Here is a 20,347-nt window from a genome sequence, read left to right as displayed (position 1 = left end):
TAGTTTTATTTTTATTAAAGCTTTTATCAATTTTTTTTTTAATTTTGAAAAAACTCCGAACACCATTCCTTCATTTTATGACATTCGACTGCCTAGTCCACTACCCTCCACTCTATTCGCAACATAACCTCTGTTTAAGTTGCCAAACAATATAGTAAACAATGGAAAGTATTTTTTTATATATTACATCAGGGGAAAGTGTTATTGAACACACAACAGGAAGACGGCCAAGGCAGCAGGTAGATACATTTGGTGGAATATTAATTGAGGTTTTGCCCATAGTGTACAAGTACAAGTGTGTTGACTTATCTGTCAAGCATTCTGACAGGCACTCGCTGGATTCGGAATGACAGCGAATTCAAAATGGATACCATTACCGAATGATTGAAAAATTGAAAAAGTCGAGACGATTGGTAGTCAAAAATGTTATCGTTGAGACCAAAAATGCGACTCTAGACCTGAGATTTCCATCAGGTGAGCGAGGCTGTTTGTAGTTTTGACTAGTGATGGACGATATGGCTATTTTGAGCTATCAGTGAAAATAGATATGGCTATTTTTGAATCACGGCTATTTTTTATAGCTATAGCGATCGCTTTATTTTAACAAGCGATTCTATACAGAAGATATGATGGGCGATACAGCGATTTTGAGCTATCAGTGAATATAGATATGGCTATTTTTTACAGCTATGGCGATCGCTTTCATTTATCTTTGATAAGCGAATCTGTAATTATTTGTATACTTGTATAATTGAAAATGCTTTGATTTTTAAATGTAAGATGAATCAACCCAAAATAAATCTGTATATGTAACACCACAAAAACATGATTTATTTACTATATTATACTACACCGTTGTATTCAGAAATACTCCGTATGAATTTATTCTGAAAGTTGTATTCGGCTGCATAATATTTGTATAGTAAAGGGAATCAATTTTTAATGAAAAATACAGAGGAAAAATATAGCAAATTCTTCAAACTATTATACAAATATTCTTTAGCAGAAAATTAGCCACCCACTTCAGTGCCCTAGAAATTAGCCGGAGAATTCAACCATATACAAACCATATGACAAAGCTTGAATTGCATTCTCCCAAAAAACTTAAATTTTGAGTTAATCTGTTTACAATAAGACGAGTGATATATGTTTCTATAATTCTTTTATTTTATAAAACTGTTAACGGCTACAGCCTAGAAGTATTAACTTATGAATAACACATGCATTAGTTTCATGTCCGAATCAGTTTTAGCAAGCGAAAAAATGCTATTGTTTCTTGCCAACGTCCCATCTTATTTCTATACCCTCCTGTGTTTGCGATCCTTTTAAATTTTTATCGTATTCTGTTTCTAGGCCCACAAGTAGACCAAAAACTATCTCGTATTGATAACCATCTTCATAACGCAATAGCACTTGTGATGGTTTAGTGCCTATACCTGGCTTCTCTAAATCCTGAAATATTGCATTGATATTTTCCTTCCATAATCCCTCTAATTTGTTTATTTGTGCTGCTGATATTTGTCGTGCACGCCACTGCTCTTGCTCGGTAGGCACCTTAACAAACCACGGCAAAAACGAACGATCAGTTATAACTGGCTTCCATTGTTCTTGATCCCAATTCATATACATTACGTACGCCACACGGGTAAAATTTTAGTACTGTTTCTCGAAGTTGACCTTCAGAATGTAGGGTGACTTCCCTATGTTTAGCCCTCACCGAAAGTTTAACAATTTGGGATCAGGATGTGCTTCCACGCCCATTGCAAAACCATTTTTTGCAATTATTGCACATCACTTCGTCGTCAAAATTGTTGTTGCACAAGTTTGCTTTGTTCCGTTCGCCGTTTCCACAATTTCTCTGTACAAAAAGCATACTTTTTTCGTCCTTATTTACCACTATCTGTTGACGAGGAATTTTTTTCGTTGTGCAGTTCTTAAGACAACTATCCCCATTTTTCGATAATAGCTGGCAAACTTTTGTAAAAGTATATTTTTTCCAATTTTCGAGAAAATTATTCCTTTTTGTCGCCAATAAACTTTTTTACTCAGTCGGAAATAGAGTTGGGTCGTTTCGTTCTGAACTTGTTCAATTGACCGGGTCTCTCAACTGAACAAGTGAACTAGATCTTCGATTTCGGTTCTTTTTGTTCTTTTAGTTCATTTGTTCTTTTAGTTCGTTTTATCTAATGTTATTCTTTCTCTCTTCCCGTTCGCGAACACTGTAAATTTATACATACATACGCAGAAATTCACAGTGAGCACGAATGTCGATAATGCCACTTACACTAAAGATATGTGTGGTCATCTTTGTGTGTGGCACTGCTACAACAATATATGTATGGACTATTTATGAAAAACATGTTTTGTAAGAAACTAATTATTACATTTATTAAACTTGGAAAGTTCTTATCTACAATTTGTGTCTGTACTCTTTCAATTTCCTGGATCTTCCGAAATTTGTAACTTTTTTGAAGTTAATTATACATATATATATATTAACTTATTTATTCATAACACATTTAAATATACCTACACAAAGCATTGCTGCATACACACCCCCATCTATACTTGTTGGCTTTTTTCGCGGTTGCGAGCAGCAGTGATCAAATTTGCTTGAAAAAAAAAAGAACAGATGAACAAAAAGAACAACTTGTTCGTTCATCAGAAAAAGAACTAAAGATTCGAATCTCTGAAATGAACGAAAAAGCACAACTCTAGTCGGAAAGCAAAGCACACAGATGAGAAGTGATGAAAAATATTTCACTATCGATGATTGCATCCCCGCTATCAATATTAGTATTAGAATTTCATGCTAAAGGAAAATCGCCAATCGCTATAATCGCTATTGGCGATATTCTGCCAGAGATGATTGCCATTCAAAGGAATCGAATGAAGGAAAATCGCCAATCACTGATATTTTTGGATTGCAATAGCTATAGCTATTAGCGATTTGTCAATAGCGGCGATGCAATCACCAATAGCGAAATATCGTTCCATCACTAGTTTTGACGTTTATCGCTTAGTGAACACACTTGTATAGGTACACTATGGTTTTGGCTTTAGTCTTAATCCCTATCATTGAATTCGACGCTGCGGATATCTATAGGTACGGGGTCCGAAGCCGGAGTAGAGTGTGTACACATCTAGCCAAGCCTTCGCTGACAGTAAAGATACCAAGCAAGCAGCTGCAACTTTCAGATGCCCGTTCGGGACATCGTCAGGAGCATGTTCTAATGAGCATAGCGTTTCCATTATACATCGCACGTTGTTGTTTTAACGATAAAGACACTCCCCAAATGCTTTGATAGTCCTTTGCCGTATATATATTCAGTCTGTACGGTATCACTATACAAAAGTGTAATGTAACAATAATTCCCGCCCTGGGCTTGGAAACCCGCCACATAAAACGATATTAATACAATAATTAAAGCAGAGCTACTAGGTTTAGAGAGGGCGTATAGCGTCCTATTAGAGAATCGTGCAGGCGGCGGTAAGATGTGCCTATACTCAGACAGCCGAGCGATAGATTTACCTAACAAATTCGTACTGGTGTATCGTTAGACATCTATGTGGCAGTAGCGGACTGTTTTCATCAAAAAAGAGTGACATGCTCCCCAACTTCAAGAAAACGCCAAATCGCAATTGGTTTTCTATGGAAACATGTAAAACCAAGCAAACAGCCAAAAACCTGGGTACTACCACTATTGGTGCTGACCACGGCAAATCTTTTAACCTCTTCAATTTAGCTCTACCCTGCTGGTTAATATGTTCAACAAGAAAACGATGAAAGCATCGCCATTAAATATACATATGTAGGCGATTGGCGGGGCAAAGAAAAGCGGGTGAGATACCTATACCGGATATTAGACGTTCTTGGCTGCATGAACGACCCGATATGGAAATAATATGCAAAACGAAGCCTCATGTAATGACTTAAGACTGATTTTTTCCTGGCGCCACGTTTCAAGATAAAAGGAAAATTTAGCCGTCCTCCAATCGGAACAAAACTAAAATCATCAAACCTAGTGAACCAGTGGAGGGGTGTAGAAGTTTTCCCAGGAGCGACAAAACGTATATTTTCCCGCAAAACCGGAAGGTTCAGCCCCTGTAACAATAACTCTTGCAACGAATTGAGACTGATCGACTTCGCCTGCGACCGAGACCTTGTCCTGCCTTCCGGTCAAAAAAATAAAAAATATTGCTACAGGTGGAAGACATGTTTGGATTTTTGGATGTGCGCAACCCAAATTGGCATTCAACTCGCAACAGCAAAAGACAGATTGGAAAAGGAAATGACAAGACCAACTTTTGAAAAAGTCTTTAGAAAGTGAACTATCATAATTATTTTAACATTTTACCTTCATGTTTTAACGAAAATATCCAAATTTCTAAAATTTTGGTTAGTAAACAAAATTATTTTATCACGAATTTGAATGATAGAAAAGTCAACACAAAACGGAATTTCAGAAAAAACGATTTATACAAGTTTACAAAAATTTTTTCCTCTGAATAAAAAAGGAGTTTTGAGTTTTGTAAAGTGACCACATTCATATTTCTAAGGGCGTTCAAGATGGCGGCGTTAGAGCAAGAAACTGCTTACATCCGCCACCTTCTATAATCCCATCTTGGTGATACGGAGCTAGAAAACTCACTCAATAGTAAGGGCCAAGTAAGATAGAACACTACGCCACATGTTAACTTAAAAATTGAGAGCTTCAAAGCGAGGATAACAAAACTATGTCACAATGAAGCGCCAAAGTCCAATTTTTCCATTTGTAAAAATTTCAATGAAACATGTTATAGTTATTTTGGTTATTACAAATATCTTAAAGTTGATCTGTTGCCGTTTATTTCATTTTAAAACTTGAAAAATGCTGAGAGTCAAAAGAAAATAAGATACGACAGAAGTGAAAGTTACCAAAAGTTAGAAGCTGTCCAATGCCAAAACATTTAAGCTGCAGACATTGGTGCGGTATCGGTAACCGTACCTTATAACAGCTGATTCGACCAACCTTATGGGAATCAATGTAATCGATTATTGCTGCCATATCGTAACACTAAGGTCGTAACCGTATCGTAGCCATCCAATTGGTTTTTGGTTTTCCACCGTAACGATAAACAGCTGATTACGTTAGCGATACGACTACAGCGATACGACAAATGGCATCATTAAGCTGGAGTCATTGGTGCCGCATTTCGTATCGCTGTATCCGTATCCCTAACGTAATCAGCTGTTTATCGTTACGACGGTAAACCAAACCCCAATTGGTTGGCTACGATACGGTTACGACCTTAGCGGCACCAATAATCGATTGCATTGATTCTCATAAGATTGGTCGAATCAGCTGTTATAAGGTTACCGATACGGTTACCGATAAAGCACCAATGTCTCCAGTTTAAGGCCGAATTAATGGTGACTTATAACCATAAAACCATAACCAGATAAAACAGCTGATCGAACCTACCTTATCGAAATCAATGTAATCGATTAATGGTGCCATACCATAACGATAACGCCATAACGATACCATAGCCAACCAATTGAATTTTGGTTTTCTGCCATATCCACAAACAGCTGATTGTTCATTCGCCTATTTTTTTGCCATTTTGTGTGTCTATATAATTTTTTTGTGTTTGCCGCTTTTTTGTTTTAGTAATTAAAAATTCTATTGTTTTGTTTATTTTAAAGACAAATTAATTTCGTTTATTGTTTATGCAGATCATAATGAACGACTGCAAATTAATTGAATTTGTTCGCGATTTCCCATGCCTTTATGACAAGGCAAACAGGGATTTTAAGGACACAAATAAAAAAAGTGCCGCTTGGAAGGACATAGCAGAGAATTTAGGTGTGGATGGTAAGTAATAATGAATGATCTTATAATATATGCGTACTAAGGTATTATTATTCCCAATAGTGACAGTAGCAGTAAGGCGATGGGGGAATTTAAGAGAGCGTTTTAGTAAGGAGATAAGAAGCAGTAAAAACACCTCAGGACCGACCGTAAGTATAATGGAATTACTTAACATGTTGGATTATGAAAAATTTTCTATTACAACAGAATGCGGCAGAGCTCTCAAAATATAAACAGAAGTGTTGAAGGTGGCAAAAGTACACCCACCATTTGCGAGTCACGCCCTGCAACTCCCACTTTACCTGAGCTGCTATCTACAAGTACGCAGTCCCCTCCTATTCCTCCAGCGCAGTCACCGTCACCTGCTTTATCTGAGTCGACTCCGATGCCACAACCGCAGTCTGAGCAATCAACGTCTCGCGGACGAAAACGAACGGCAGTATTGCGTGATGAATTGGACGCTGCCATAATGGAGACCGTCCAAACTTTTAGGGATGTATGTGCGCGTAGAGCTCGCCGCGAGAATTACAGTGCCGATATAAGTGCATTTGGCTCCATGATATGCTCCGTCATATCGAGTTTGAAGAAGAAAAATCAGGCGGTGGTGATGCAACGGTGCACTGAGATTGTCATGCAAGCTCAGATTGAGGAGAACGACGAAGCAGAGATTGTGGAATACTTGTATGACAACCAGTAGGGCGATTGCCATTTTTATAATTTTAATATTAAATCTAAACGGCTGGCACTAAAAGCAGATAAGAAATGAGTAATTGTTTACTTCAGCTCACAACAACTAAAACACGTCCAAAAATTTCGGGAGGGGAGTCAGAAGCCGGGCCTTGACCTCGGGATCAATACGAAGGAAAAAAAAACATTTTGCTTCTATCAAAAGGTGTTCAGAAAAAACCAAAAAACTTCCGGTTGAGGCAAAATCGAGAGCCTGATCCAACGCCGGGTACGCGATCTAAATTATTTCTGCATAATTGTGTGTGTGTGTACAACAAAATCATCAAAAATACAGACACATGAAAATTTTAAACAGTTTTTGAAAATGACTGAAATAAACTTTTTAATTTTCGCCTTTGGATTATTGATACCGAGGTCAAAACCCATCACCCGACACCTCTCCCAACATTTCTGGACGTGTTTTATCAGTTTGGAGCTAAAGTAAACAATTACCAAAAAAGGCAGGCATACAAATATATGTAAGTAAGAAGATTTTGTATATCCACATTTTATACATATTTGTATGTCTGCCTCTTTACGCTTTTTAATGCAAGATTTGCAATAGTAAAACCTATCTTTTTAGTTTATAAAGAAATTGACTGATTTTTCTATTTAATTTCCTTTTAAGTTGTAATGAAATGTGAATACATCCCGTGACATATATTAAATATGTCAATATGAATGCGACCAAATATGCCACGGGATGTTTAGTTGAGATTCTATCGGTTATTTGTTTCATTTATTAATTTTACAAAAAACTTGAATATATTGTATAACGAAAACTATGTAAACCATTTTCAAAAACGTTTTCAAACAAATTAGAAAATTCAAGAAGTTTTTGTAAATCTTCATAAAAATTTTCAAACTTTTTACTTGGATATTTTAGAAAACTTTTTAGCATGGAGTTTTTTAGGTTAATGAATTTTAGTCTAACCAAGTGCAATTTTGAAGTCTGCCAAAATTGACATTGATTTTTGAGACACTTCAAAATTGCACTTTGTTAGACTAAAATTTATTAACCTACTAAACTCCATACTCAAAATTTTTTTTTAAATTCCAAGTAAAAATTTTGAAACATTTATGAAGATTTTCAAAAACTTCTTGAATTTTCTAATTTGTTTGAAAACGTTTTTGAAATTGGTTTACATAGTTTTCGTTATACAATACATTCAAGTTTTTTCTAAAATTAATAAAATTAAATAAAAGAAACAAATAATCGATAAAATGTTGCAATAATTTTTGCTACTATTTTTGTATGTAGATATATTTGAGATTCCTAAGAAAGTACAAAATGTAGACTACAAATCGAATTGTGATACATTAATTTCTTTATTTATTAATATATTATATGTTGTATTGCATGCAACATGAAAGTTGACCTATCCTAATATAATAATACGTTAATTCGAGTATAAAAAAATATGGTGAATATTGAATTGTGATAATGTAACAAAGAAACACACATAAGAACTTAAATTTTTATAATAGTAGATATGTACACACCTGCTCATATTAATAGTGAAAATAGTTTTATTCGTTACATATATTGATGTACAGCGAGCACTAAAATAGCAGTGAAAATTATTGATGTATTTTATCAGTTATTTTCTCCTTTTATTTATTTTCGTTATTTTATATTTCGGATTTTTAAAGCTACATATATTTATTTATATGAACTAAATTTGCGTATTTATGAAAGTGCAAAAAATATGTATTTAAAATTTTTTTTTGTTTTCCTTCAAAATGTTGAATTAAATTTTTCGTTTTCCGGCAAAATATTTAATCTGATTTTTCATTTTCCATTTCATTCTAAATATTAGTATGTGTAAACACTAAAGTGGAAAACTAGAATAAGAATGCACAATACAAACTTTGTGGTATTATATTATGCTCTATTTAATATACAAGAGGCAGAATTGCAATATTTGATTTAGTGAAATTATTTGAACTAACTTTCTATATAAAAAACCATAATATATGTTTTAAAAATATATGAATTATTGTTCTTTACTGTATCTATACAGAAAAAAATTAAATAAACAATATTATTCTATGTAAAAATAATTTGAAAAGCTTATGATTTTGTAGCAGCATTGTGTTTGTGCAGCACGAATAGTTGTTGCTTTGTTTTGATGTGTATCCGCATTCCGCCGAAATGATCTATAAGAAGGTAGTGAAAATGTAAAATAACTTCTAGATAAGTGTATATAAGTTGGGTTCTTACCTCCTGAAATATATTACTCGATGTGATTTTGAAATGCTACTGTACCATCGGTCATAAAGTAGTTGGTAAGGTATTCCCGATACTCGTATGCACTATTTCGACCCCTTCTTCGAAATTAGTGTACTGTTCGCAGCGGACCTCCACAAGTTCTTAGTTCGTTCCTCCATTCTGCACTCGCCCCTTCTCCGTCAGTGTAGTTTTCTGGGCAATACCACCGACTACTATCGTGGAACATTATGAAATTATGCAGCACTAAACATGCGAGTACGATTTTTTCTGCATTTTCAGGATAAAACTCCATTGTAGTTTTCAATACTCTCCATCGCGCAGTCAAAATCCCAAATGCGTTTTCTATAACGCGGCGGGCCCGCGACAGTCTGTAATTAAAAATTCGCTGTTCCCTTGTCGTATTCCTTCCCGGATATGGTTTCATTAGATTGTTTTTTAAGGGAAATGCACAATCTCCAACGAAGAAATGCGGAAAGGGTTGTGACGATAATGGAAGAGGAGTATCTGGTGGAAGTGGTAATCGATTTTCCAACAGATCTTCCCCAAACTTTGTTGCATGAAAAATGCCTCCATCGCTTTGACTTCCATAAGCTCCTACGCTTACAGCGATAAACTTGTATTTAGCATCGCATGCTGCCAACAAGACGATGCTGAAAAACTTTTTATAATTAAAAAACAGTGATCCTGACTTCGGAGGGCATTTTATAGCAACGTGCTTTCCATCAATAGCACCTACACAATTTGGCATGTTCCACATTTGGGAAAAGTCAGTGGTTATATCTTTGTATTGCTGCTCTGTGGGTTCACTTAAATATATCGGGGGAAGCGTTTGCCAGATAGCCTCGCAAGTCTCCAAAACAATCATCCTCACAGTGCTCTTTCCAATTTTGTGGCTCCAAGCTATTTTTTTGAAAGGAATACCATGTGCCAAGTACCTAAAAATCATACTAATTAATACAATATTCGATGTTAATATTTGGGAATTTTTTACTGAAGTGTAATGGATAAACGTTCTTCCACACCAATTTGTTGTTTGAATTTGGTCAGTGATGGAGCCATTAGTTTTAAAAAAGTGTCATAAACCGGCAGCGACATTCTTGTATGCGCAAAAAACTCGCTTTCGTCCCTATCCTTAATTCTTAAGAAAGTTTTTTGGTGATATCCGGCATGAGTCCTATTAGCATTAATGGGGCGGGCATGCCATCGTCTTTTTTGTCTTAATTTCCTTCTTTTGGCATATAACGCCATTATGCTGAGGAACAAGTTGTCAATTTCTTCGTCACTGCTCATGTTAGCTTAAACAAGAATAAATATATATGTTTTATTTACTTCTTTCTTAATTATCCATTATATATATTGCGGTTCATAGATGCGATAGCAAGGAATTGCCGGCAGACGAAACCCCAACCCAGGAGATAAGAAAATTATTGCTCTCAATACCGAGATGAAGCAATTGGTCGACCAACACAAACAGGATATGCAACCTCTTTGCTGGTGTTGGTAATATGTGCTCAACCGTCAATTCCTAACAGACCCTACCAAATATAACGACAGAGTATTAATGCACTTCCCACGGCAGCCGGTTCTATGCACCAAAAGGTTTTGTGTGACAGTTTCCGTGTTTTATTTGAAGATACTTACTGTTAAATTCACGTCCTTGCACTCAAATATATATAAATCTTCGCCTATATGTAGTGCTATATTTAATTAATCCTGTAAGAATACAGAAATCCTTATTAATTTGTTAAACTTGTAATATGTGAACAACTTACATTGTGGTACATGTAAATATGGGGCTTTATTCACCACCTAATTGTTTCATTATGTAGATATGCACCCAATTTGTTGCAGTATTAATAAAAATAATATTAAAAATGTTTTCTTTTACTTTATTTTGATTAAAAATTACAAAATTTTGCAATCACTTTGCACAATCACTTTTTATAAACAAAACATTCCCAGCTCATGACAGCAATGGTCAGCTGTTTATGGTTATGGCATCATTAATCGATCACAATAGAGATGGTTATGGATATGGGTATGGTTACGACTATGGCGTTAGGGTTAAGGAAGTTTAATTTGGCCTTTAATCGCGTGCATTTGCATGACACTAGGCATACGAATTTTGTGAAAATTAAGGGGACGAATGCTTTGGCGTAACATACATCTACTAGGTCTAATTGTCTTTATTTACTTTTAGACCTATAAAGCCTTTAATTAAGTCAAATTTTTGGTGTTTGGGCTATGTAAGAGGCTATTTAAAATCTTAACTTGAAAATCTTAAAAAAACAGCTCATCCGTGAATTTGAAAACTGCTCCTACCTAAAAATATTTTTCTATCAAAAAATTGGATGGCATATGAACTTAACGTTACCAGACCAGATATATTGCAATGATTTAGCTGAAATCTTCTATGTTTCGAGATTTAATTTTTTATGATAAAACTTGCAAGATTTAACGTTAAAACTTTTCAGATGCCTAAAACTCGAATAAAGTTCTAAGTGGAGATATGCTATAATAATAGTGGTAATATGTAAAAAACTGGTTTTTGAAAAATTTATTTTAAAACCAAATATACACGATTCGTTCCCCACTTGTTTGCTGTAATTTTGCTTTCTGCTTGCTTTCGCGTTATATTTTGTGGCAAAACTTCATTAAGATTTCTGCGAAAAAATGTATGTATTGTTATGGAATCGCATCTATGATGGAAGCAGTAAGGAAGGTGGTCGGCATGATGTGGTGGTGCACAGTGGCTACTCATTGTCGGCTGGGGCGGGTCCTTGCCAACCTTACTGTTCCTGCGCCATAATCAGAAAAAAATGTCATATCATGCCATAAAAAAACTCAGCTGTCAATTTCAAAAAAAAACCGACAGAAGCGCAGAGACCGACTCAAAACGCTTATCAATACAAATTAAAACGACATCCGGTCGAACCGGATGCCACGGACAGACCGTTAACATTCAAAAACTTAAAAATTCAAAATTCAAAAAAACTGACGCCAAAAATAATTACCGAACCGGACATGGCCGGTTACTAACGCTAAAATCAAAAATCAAGAAAAAAACGCGGAAAAATTAAAAGAAAACAAAAAGAGGCCGAATATTATTGGTAAGTACAATTATTAATAATTAATAAAGGGGGCGGAAGAGTATATAAACAAAAAAAATTGTTTATTTTTTTAGTTTATTTTATTTTATTATAGTTTATTTTATTTTAGTTTACTTTATTTTATTTTTGTTTACTTTATTTACGATTTTCATTTAATTAAAACTACAAGTAATTTGGCAATTGATGGATTTGATTTCATTTCTCACAGAATATATAGTCATAAAATGGCTGCGTTTTCTTTCCTTTAATTAACTTTTGTTTGTATGCTTAATTGTTTTGCAGGTTTGTATTTCTAGTCTACTTAACGCCCAGAAAAATTTGAACGCAAATTTCCAAACTCTTTAATATTGGACAGTGATTCAGAAGATATTTTATACGAGTAGTTATGTATTTAATGGTAAATTTTTTTAAATGTAAATACTAAAGTGGATAACCGTTCTATAAACTATAAGTACGTAATAGTATCTCATTTAGCTGATCATTCTTGTTATTAAACTTTGGCTTAAAATTTAATAAATTCAATTTCAAATTAGGTATGCCGTAACTATTTACGCTTCTCAAAACATTTAAGTACTCTTTTCAATCATAATCTACGCTTTAAGGATAAAGTTGATTGCATTAATATATAATTTAGTTGGATTTATATGTTGAAGATATATTTACGATTTAGCGAAGTCTACCGCCTTGATATAACAATCTATTTTCTGGCAGATAATTCCAATGTTTCTTTTTAAATTGGCTTATGCAATTACCCAGCATGGTAGTATGCAGAGAAAAATATACATACATAGAAATTGCATTGAATCATGTTTCCGAAATTTTACTTAAAATCGCAACCCATTTTTTTTTTGTTGGGTGTACATGCAAGTGAATATTTGTAAGAAGTTTATTTCAATTTCATAATCGTTAATGCTGCCATATTATAATTATGACACCTTACAAATAATAACCACTGGTGTCGTCTTTGGATTGAATACATATAATATCAAGAAGGGGCGCGTATATGTCTAAATGCATTTATGTGCACGTCCTTGGAAGGTTGTAATGTGAAAGCTATCACCTCCACCCGAGTTATACCCGCGCTGTCTTTTGATTTGTTTAAGACAGAAACTTTTCCTGCTCTGGCTTTAGTGAGGACATGTTAGAATTTTTCGGTTTTAGTTTACTGGAACCCAATTTGAATAGGTGCCAATGACTGCATCACAAATAGGACAATGATGGGTTGCCTTCTGACAGGACTTCATACAATATGGTATATGACGCACCCACACGCAAAAAGGCAAAGTATCAACGCCCAAAGATGCGTACGCGTTTTAAACCAAAAAAAAAACCGACTCATACAGAGTACGTACCGTGGGCCTCAGCCGCGTGGTTACTGATGAGGTTGTTGTTCTTGTTGTTGCTGGTTATTTCTTTGTGCTTGTTGCTTCTGCGGTTGTGTAAGATTTATTTGCTGAGTTCCCGATTCGTTGCTCCTACGCCACCTACTCCTATTGTTGGTGTATTGTTGTTACACTTGTTATTATTAAATGACGGTTGATGCAGTTACGTTGCTGTGTACGACGCGTTAGTGGCAATTGTGTTTGGCCGCGACTATTACTATTGTGGTTGCATCCATTGCTCTGGTGATGCCGCACATCATTCGATGTACCCTATTTCCAGTTCTTGCATATATTTGCCGCTAAATTTGCGGAGCTTTTTGCTGCTGCGGTTTGTAGTATCTGATGGAATGGCTGCTGCAATGGCTGTAATAATTTCCCTTTTAACCCTCTCGTTTTAATTTCCGTTTTTGGCTTTTTCTTTTCCAGCCGGAAACTCGTGGTTAAGCGCCAAATACACGACACGAACATTTTCGCGAACATTCCCGTTATGTCATGTGTCTGCGACCTTTTCTGTCGTGTATGGTGGTGTTTTCCAGTTCGCGCAAATGTTCGCCAAAAATCAAAATATTTTAATTTTTGGCGAACATTTGCACGAACTGTTCGTGCGTGTATGGCGAAATAGCTCATAATCGTAGTAATTTCTGAACGGAAAAGACGTGCGCGGAAAAGTAAAATGGACAATAAAAAATTTCTGAGTGAATTTATTGAAATGTATAAATCTTTGCCATCATTGTGGCAAGTAAAAAGCAAAGATTATTGTAATAGAATTAAAAAGAATAATGATTATGCGACTTTAATCGAAAAATTAAAAGAAGTAGATCCTGATGCCGCAAAGGATACAGTTAGAAGTCTTCAAAGCTATTGCCACTAGCTAGAAAGCGCAAAGTTAAAGCAAGGCGGTGATGAGGGGGAATCGCTTCTCTCATTATTGTATCCCGTTTCGTTATGAGTGGCAAAATTTTTTGTAAAAGTTGGTCAAATGTTGCCTGGCTCATTCGAACGTAATTTTTAAAATCATTTTGTGACGTGAATTCCAGTTCTTTAAAAAGCTCACTTTGTCCAAGAACTGCTCGTTTTTTAAACGATTCTTTGCACCAAATTCTTTTTTTGCGATCTTCTCTTTTTTTTTACGCTTAATTGCCACAGCGAGCAATATTGCTGCAGCACAATTGTTGTCCGTATTCATCGCTGTGGCTATGGCCAAAGCTGCGAACAAGATTGGGGAATGATCGCGGAAATATTCGTGTCATGTATTTGGCGCTTTATCTCCTCGCTAGTGACCGCCGATTTTTTCTTTGTTTCTTTCGATACTTTTGCATCGGAACTTTTTGGTCCCATCACCAGTCACTAGGTGTGTTCGCACGAAAACGCTCCCAAGTGGATCGTAACCGTAGACCATAACAGCAGACCGTAACAGTATGTCATATAGTATAAAGCTGGAGTCATTGGTGCCGTATGTCGTATCGCTGTATCCGTATCCATAACGTAATCAGCTGTTTATCGTTACGACGGTAAACCAAAACCCAATTGGTTGGCTACGACACGGTTACGACCTTAGCGGCACCAATAATCGATTGCATTGATTCTCATAAGGTTGGTCGAATCAGCTGTTAAAAGGTTACCGATACGGTTACCGATAAAGCACCAATGTCTCCAGCTTAACGGATAACAGAACATTTTGACCCTAGTATGCACCACGATAAATGTGAAGTATCAAAATTTAACGTTTTATCCCATTTGGCACGGGGTCCTTATATTCTTACAAAGCTCGTTTCCTGCCTTCTGGCACCATATGTGTAGACAGAGAGCTGAGACAGCACATACCATATACCATTGAAGCGTGTCAATATAGTCGGTTCAGCGGTGGAATCAATTCAGGAGTATCGTTGAAACTCCTGAAATACATATGTATGTGGGATATTTTCGGCAAATGTAAAATAGTTTTCACTGTTTTTAGGCATTTTCAAATATTTTTTTGTAATTAGCCGTGTTTTTTAACACGCGTATATCCGTTTACGCTTAAACTTTATATTGACTGCTAAGAGACAAACTATAAATACACCTCTGAAATTGCTGCGCATAAATTTTGTCCTACTAAATTTCAATACGCATTATACTCAGATGTAACTGAAATATGTGTCTTTGTTTCACCCTGTACACTAATTCTATGTATTCTATGTGTGTCCACAATTCATCGCAACTGATTCAGCTATATGTTATACCCTATGGCCATCAGAGCGTTGCGTCTCCGCTTTTCGGTACACCCTGTTGCTGTAGCTAGTTGTTTTACCACAGCCGCTAGATGGGTCTCCTAAGCATTATCTAAGCGAAGATAGGCGTTTTTTAACACGCGCAAACGAAACGTATACGCACGTGTTAAAAAACACGGCTATTATTTCAATTAAAATAGGCGCTGCTGGGCTGCGGGGTGAATTCATTATTGTATTATTGTATAATATTAAACACCCTGTTGATGTCAGCTGTCAAGCTCAATGCATTTGAACTGTCGACGCAAAAAAGTATGCAACAAATTTGGGCTGAGAAAATTTAACACCAAAATCACAGAATTGAAGGACTGACTAAATTTTAAACGTTATATTGTAATTTGAAATAAACAGCGGCAATGCTAACAGACACAGACGACGATTTCTTCTTTGAGGAAGATAAAATGTAAGTTTTAAATAGAAATAATCGAATTCAACACATCCGTTCGTTCTACATTTTTAATATGTGATTTCTGCGAAAAATCAATATTCTCGTTATCACGCATATGTCAAGTTTAATTATGTTTGTTTTAAAATTTAAACATTTTTTTCAATTTGTACTTTGTACTAAAAAATTTATTTAATTCAATTCTGTGTTTAATTATGAATTTAAATTATTTTGTTGAAATATTGAAACACGTACTCCAAAAAAAGTAGCCATAGCACTTCAGTGGATTCTGTCGCCACACCACTATTGAACATCGAGAAGTAAGTACATATGCATATACATACATACAATTTATAGGGCATGTGTTGTAGAAAAATGCAAATGAATGAATTTTTTCAAAAGTGCTAAACTTCCCGAAGAGACAAACCAGAAGCAGCAACAGAAGTCACCGGAACAGCAAGATGAGCTAAATATTGATGCGAGTACATTTGAGTTGGATATTGAATTAGTGGTTGACGGCGACGTGAGACGAGCAAATGCAAGTGATGATATGGCAACAAGTGTTGTTGTGCCTTTTATTGCTGATCGCATAAATGAATTCGATAGGCATAAATTTGAATTAGATCGGCTGTAAGTTGTGAATTTTTTGTTTTAATGAAGGCGATATAATATTTGCTAGAGATTAGATGTAGATGAATCCACATAGAAACATATGTATGTATCTGTATTGTAGCGGATAATATTTTTCGCACGGTTCCTAGCAGACTAGGACAATATTATCTTTTGTTTTTTTTTTTTTTTGCTTATTACAACTATTGTGTTTAATCTTCATTGAGAAATCTGGTGGTTTACAAAATAGCTGAAGTAGGTAGTAGGCAACGCTCTTTGCGAGGGCAAACACAAACTTGAAAAAGCTGAGAAAAACAAGCAGGACTCAATACGCAATAGGTATTATAGACAGAAATAGTATAAGAAAAACCGAGTCCGAAATATCACTAATACAGCATTGAACAGCAGAATCACATAGTACATACATATATCCAGCGAAATAATTGAAAAAAAAGTGACAGCCCAGGAAGTATAAAAGACGCAGGAAATAAGGCAAGAAAACAGTCACGATCTATAACGTAAACTTAGAAGACACTATCTAACTCCCCTAGCGGGTTAGGGGATTAGAATATACTCGCGGTAGGTATGCCTGTCGTAAGAGGCGACTAAAATACCAAATTGATTCAAGGGGTTGTGTAGCGCAACCCTCTCAAGGGGTTGCCAGCGCAATATTTAGCTTCTCCAACCCAAATGTCAACCTCTCCTACCCGTGGCGAATCCTGTTTCATTGACAGCCGAGGCTCCGGCGGCCCCAACTTCCTCATGGAGCTAGGGTGTGGGGTAGGGCGGTATGGCCTAGGAGGTTTAATGTGGATGTGGTATTTGCGGATGACCCTGTGGGTATTGCCCTCAAACGAATTCCTCCTTTATCACTTCCAGAGGATCCACTACATCCTTCACTTGAGATAATGCTCGATTATGCTCAGCCTGTGTTGTTTGATGCAGCAAAAGGAAAATCTAGTTTTCGATCAAGATGTTTTTATAAGGCAAATTTTAATATGCTGAATTATCTTATTTCTACCCATGACTGGTCGGATCTTTAAGCTTGTAATGATATCGAGTCAGCAACTTCTATTTTTTACAGTTCTCTCGATGGCTTCTTCCATAGCTGTGTGCCTCTTCGCCATGACAGTGCTGAAACGGGCAAACTGCCGTGGTTCTCAAGACATCTTATGAGACTATATAATATCAAATCTAGACTATACAAACGATTTAAAATATCACATTCATGCTCCGATTTTTCTAAATACTTGGTTGCTCGATCAAACTTTCATTGTCTTAATCAACAGTGCTATACATTTTACTTAAACCGGTGTAAGCTTAAATTTTTTAAAAACCCGAAACAATTCTATAGATTTGTCAATTCGAAGAGAAAATCTTCAGGATTTCCATCTGCTTTTGCCTATGGATGTAAGGATGCAAGCTCTGTTGATGATGTCGCCAACTTATTTGTTGAATTTTTTGAGTCGACCTATTCATCTGATCTTTTTCAATCAGATCCCTATCCGTACACCTTAGACAGTTCTAATTGTATTCCAGATCCTGTCATAGATATAGATATTGTTCTCAAGAGTCTTCTTGAGTTGAAACCGAATTTTTCTCCGGGTCCAGATGGTGTTCCTGGTTGTGTGCTAAAGTTCTGCGCTGTCAATTTATCCAAACCGATCCTTAAATTATTTACACTATCTCTGGAATCTTCTCTATTCCCTCCAATTTGGAAGCAATCATTTATTATTCCCTTACATAAGAAAGGTAGTAGGTCCAATATTGAGAACTACAGGGGCATAGCTAAACTGTCGGCTATTCCAAAAATGTTTGAAAAGATCATCACCTGCCAAATTCAATATATATGTAGTTCCTTATTATCACCCAGCCAACATGGTTTTGTTCGTAGAAGATCTACCACAACAACTTGTTTGAGTTCACATCTCTAGTTATGGATGGATTCTTGTCCAATAAGCAAACCACTGTTATTTATACTGACTTCAGCAAAGCATTTGACTCTGTTAATGATGAGCTTTTAACTCATAAACTTGACTTACTGGGTTTTCCGAAGAATTTATTACTTTGGCTTCGCAACTATGTTGTAAATAGAACTCAGCGAGTTATGTTCAAAAACAGTCTCTCTGAGTTGATAGAAGTAACTTCTGGTGTGCCTCAGGGTAGCCATTTGGGTCCATTACTTTTTACACTCTTCATAAATGACTTATCTAAGGTTATTTCGTATTCCCGAGCTCTAATGTATGCAGATGATATAAAACTATGCTATATATATTTGCCTTCCGACTCTTCTCGTTTGGATCTACTTCAGGCCGATTTAGACTCATTTCAATTATGGTGTACAGTAAATCTACTAGTTTTGAACTGTTGCATATGTAAATTAATGACATTTCATAAAGTCCACCCAGTTTAAAAGTCCTATGTGCTAGATGGTGCTCCCTTGTAGCGTATATCTGTAGCATGTGACCTACATAGGTGTTCTTTTTGATGCGAAACTGAGCTTTAACATGCATATTTCATCTATCATAAACAAAGCATCGGGTGTACTTGGATTTATTAAAAGGTGGGCTAAAGAACTTAACGATCCTTATCTAACCAAGACCCTTTACACATCATTGGTACGCCCAATACTAGAGTATTGCCCCTGTATTTGGTGGGGTAATGTTCCTTCATAAACTGATTATCGGAGAGATAGATCCCACTGACCTTGTGAGCAGACTAAATTTTTCTGTTCCTGCGAGAACTTCGAGACACTATGCTCTCTTTCATTTACCCATTCTCCGGCGAAATTTTGCAAATTTAGCCCTCTTCGCAATTGGTGCTCGCGCTATAATGAACTGTATAACTGTATTAGTTTTGAATATTCGGTTGCTGCTATCCGTAAGGAAATACTCTCACGTCTGGACTGATATTTTTCAAAGATTTTTAATAAGATGTCAATTTTTGTTTCAATATTAATTTTGATTTAGATATTGATTAACATTAAAATTTAACTTAATTAATTTTATTGTTTATAATTTTGTTTTTTATTCTAAATTTTGTTTTTACACTTATGTTTTTTCTTATTATTTGTACTGTATCTTGTATCCAGTAGTCGACAGCTTTGTGTCTGTGTTGACTTTAATATATAGCAAAACTAGCCTCTACCCGCGGCCCCGTCCGCAAGGAGAAAATAAAATATATGGACTATTCACGTTAGCCTGCTTATCAAGTTATCTGTTTAAAAATTTTTTTCCGTCTAATGCATTTTATATTCGTAATTGAGTAAAAAAAGAACTAAATGAGCTGATAACCTGATAGGATCCCCAAATGATTCCGAAATTATCTATAAAAAGCTACGAAATGACCCCAACGCTATCGCGGACGGATCCCCAAACCCATTCAGAAATGCCCAGGAAGGGTCTCCAAAAGTTACCGGAATAGACCAAAAAAACCCCGAAATGACAACGACACGATTCTAGACTTATCCAGAGAACTACACAGAAATGATCCCTGAAGGGTACCAAAATGATCCCGAAATACTACCGAAAAAGCTCCGAAATGACCATGATGGGCTCCCGGACGGATCTCAAAAACCATCCAGAAAATATCCAGGAAGGGTTCCTAAATTATCCCGACATAGTAAAGAAAAAGTTCCGAAATGACCCCGAGGGGATCCACGACGTATCGCGAAAACCACAAACAGAAATGATTCCGGAAGGGCCCAAAATGATCCCGAAATAGTCCGGAAATGACCCCGATGGGATCCAGAAATGATCCCGGAATGGTCCAAAACTATCC

General features: G+C 35.9%; 3 protein-coding genes across 5 annotated transcripts in view; 2 read left to right on the top strand and 1 right to left on the bottom strand.

Annotated features, from left to right (window-relative positions):
• The first annotated feature begins 5,564 nt into the window (after nucleotides 1-5,564).
• Nucleotides 5,565-7,495, top strand: LOC137242844 (transcription factor Adf-1-like). Its single transcript, XM_067770097.1, has 4 exons — nucleotides 5,565-5,653; nucleotides 5,720-5,858; nucleotides 5,919-6,004; nucleotides 6,063-7,495. Exons 2-4 carry the CDS (start codon nucleotides 5,726-5,728, stop codon nucleotides 6,099-6,101), a joined length of 258 nt encoding a protein of 85 aa, XP_067626198.1. The 5' UTR covers nucleotides 5,565-5,653; nucleotides 5,720-5,725; the 3' UTR covers nucleotides 6,102-7,495.
• A 455-nt stretch (nucleotides 7,496-7,950) lies between these two features.
• LOC137242843 (uncharacterized) lies at nucleotides 7,951-10,799 on the bottom strand. The gene is made up of 5 exons (XM_067770095.1): nucleotides 10,587-10,799; nucleotides 10,456-10,527; nucleotides 9,806-10,109; nucleotides 8,806-9,749; nucleotides 7,951-8,741 (listed from the first exon to the last, which is right to left on the bottom strand). The coding sequence occupies exons 3-4, from the start codon at nucleotides 10,102-10,104 to the stop codon at nucleotides 8,921-8,923; spliced, it is 1,128 nt and encodes a 375-aa protein (XP_067626196.1). The 5' UTR covers nucleotides 10,105-10,109; nucleotides 10,456-10,527; nucleotides 10,587-10,799; the 3' UTR covers nucleotides 7,951-8,741; nucleotides 8,806-8,920.
• A 5,040-nt stretch (nucleotides 10,800-15,839) lies between these two features.
• PICK1 (protein interacting with PRKCA 1) overlaps nucleotides 15,840-20,347 on the top strand; it is a 71,643-nt gene continuing 67,135 nt past the window's right edge. For 2 of the 3 annotated variants that reach the window (XM_067768390.1, XM_067768387.1), the window contains exons 1-2: nucleotides 15,840-16,278; nucleotides 16,361-16,588. The gene's annotated coding sequence lies outside the window, so the exon portion shown is untranslated. Of the gene's footprint in view, nucleotides 16,279-16,329; nucleotides 16,589-20,347 lie in introns of all 3 variants that reach the window. The other variant, XM_067768388.1, reaches the window with a different exon arrangement.

The sequence above is a fragment of the Eurosta solidaginis genome, chromosome 2 (genome assembly GCF_040869045.1).
Source record: "Eurosta solidaginis isolate ZX-2024a chromosome 2, ASM4086904v1, whole genome shotgun sequence".
NCBI classification, from domain to species: Eukaryota; Metazoa; Arthropoda; class Insecta; order Diptera; family Tephritidae; genus Eurosta; species Eurosta solidaginis.
The sequence above is the reverse complement of the archived record's forward strand: the minus strand, read 5'-3'. Positions and strand labels throughout refer to the sequence as shown.

What these genes read in the sequence shown, in the direction of transcription:
- LOC137242844 (XM_067770097.1), top strand. Translation starts at nt 5,726, where the DNA reads ATGAACGACTGCAAATTAATTGAATTTGTTCGCGATTTCCCATGCCTT. An exon ending in AGAGAATTTAGGTGTGGATG is followed by an intron (nt 5,859 to 5,918) that starts GTAAGTAATAAT and finishes TATTCCCAATAG; the next exon opens with TGACAGTAGCAGTAAGGCGA. An exon ending in AAAACACCTCAGGACCGACC is followed by an intron (nt 6,005 to 6,062) that starts GTAAGTATAATG and finishes CTATTACAACAG; the next exon opens with AATGCGGCAGAGCTCTCAAA.
- LOC137242843 (XM_067770095.1), bottom strand. Translation starts at nt 10,104, where the DNA reads ATGAGCAGTGACGAAGAAATTGACAACTTGTTCCTCAGCATAATGGCG. An exon ending in CGTTTATCCATTACACTTCA is followed by an intron (nt 9,750 to 9,805) that starts GTAAAAAATTCC and finishes TATGATTTTTAG; the next exon opens with GTACTTGGCACATGGTATTC.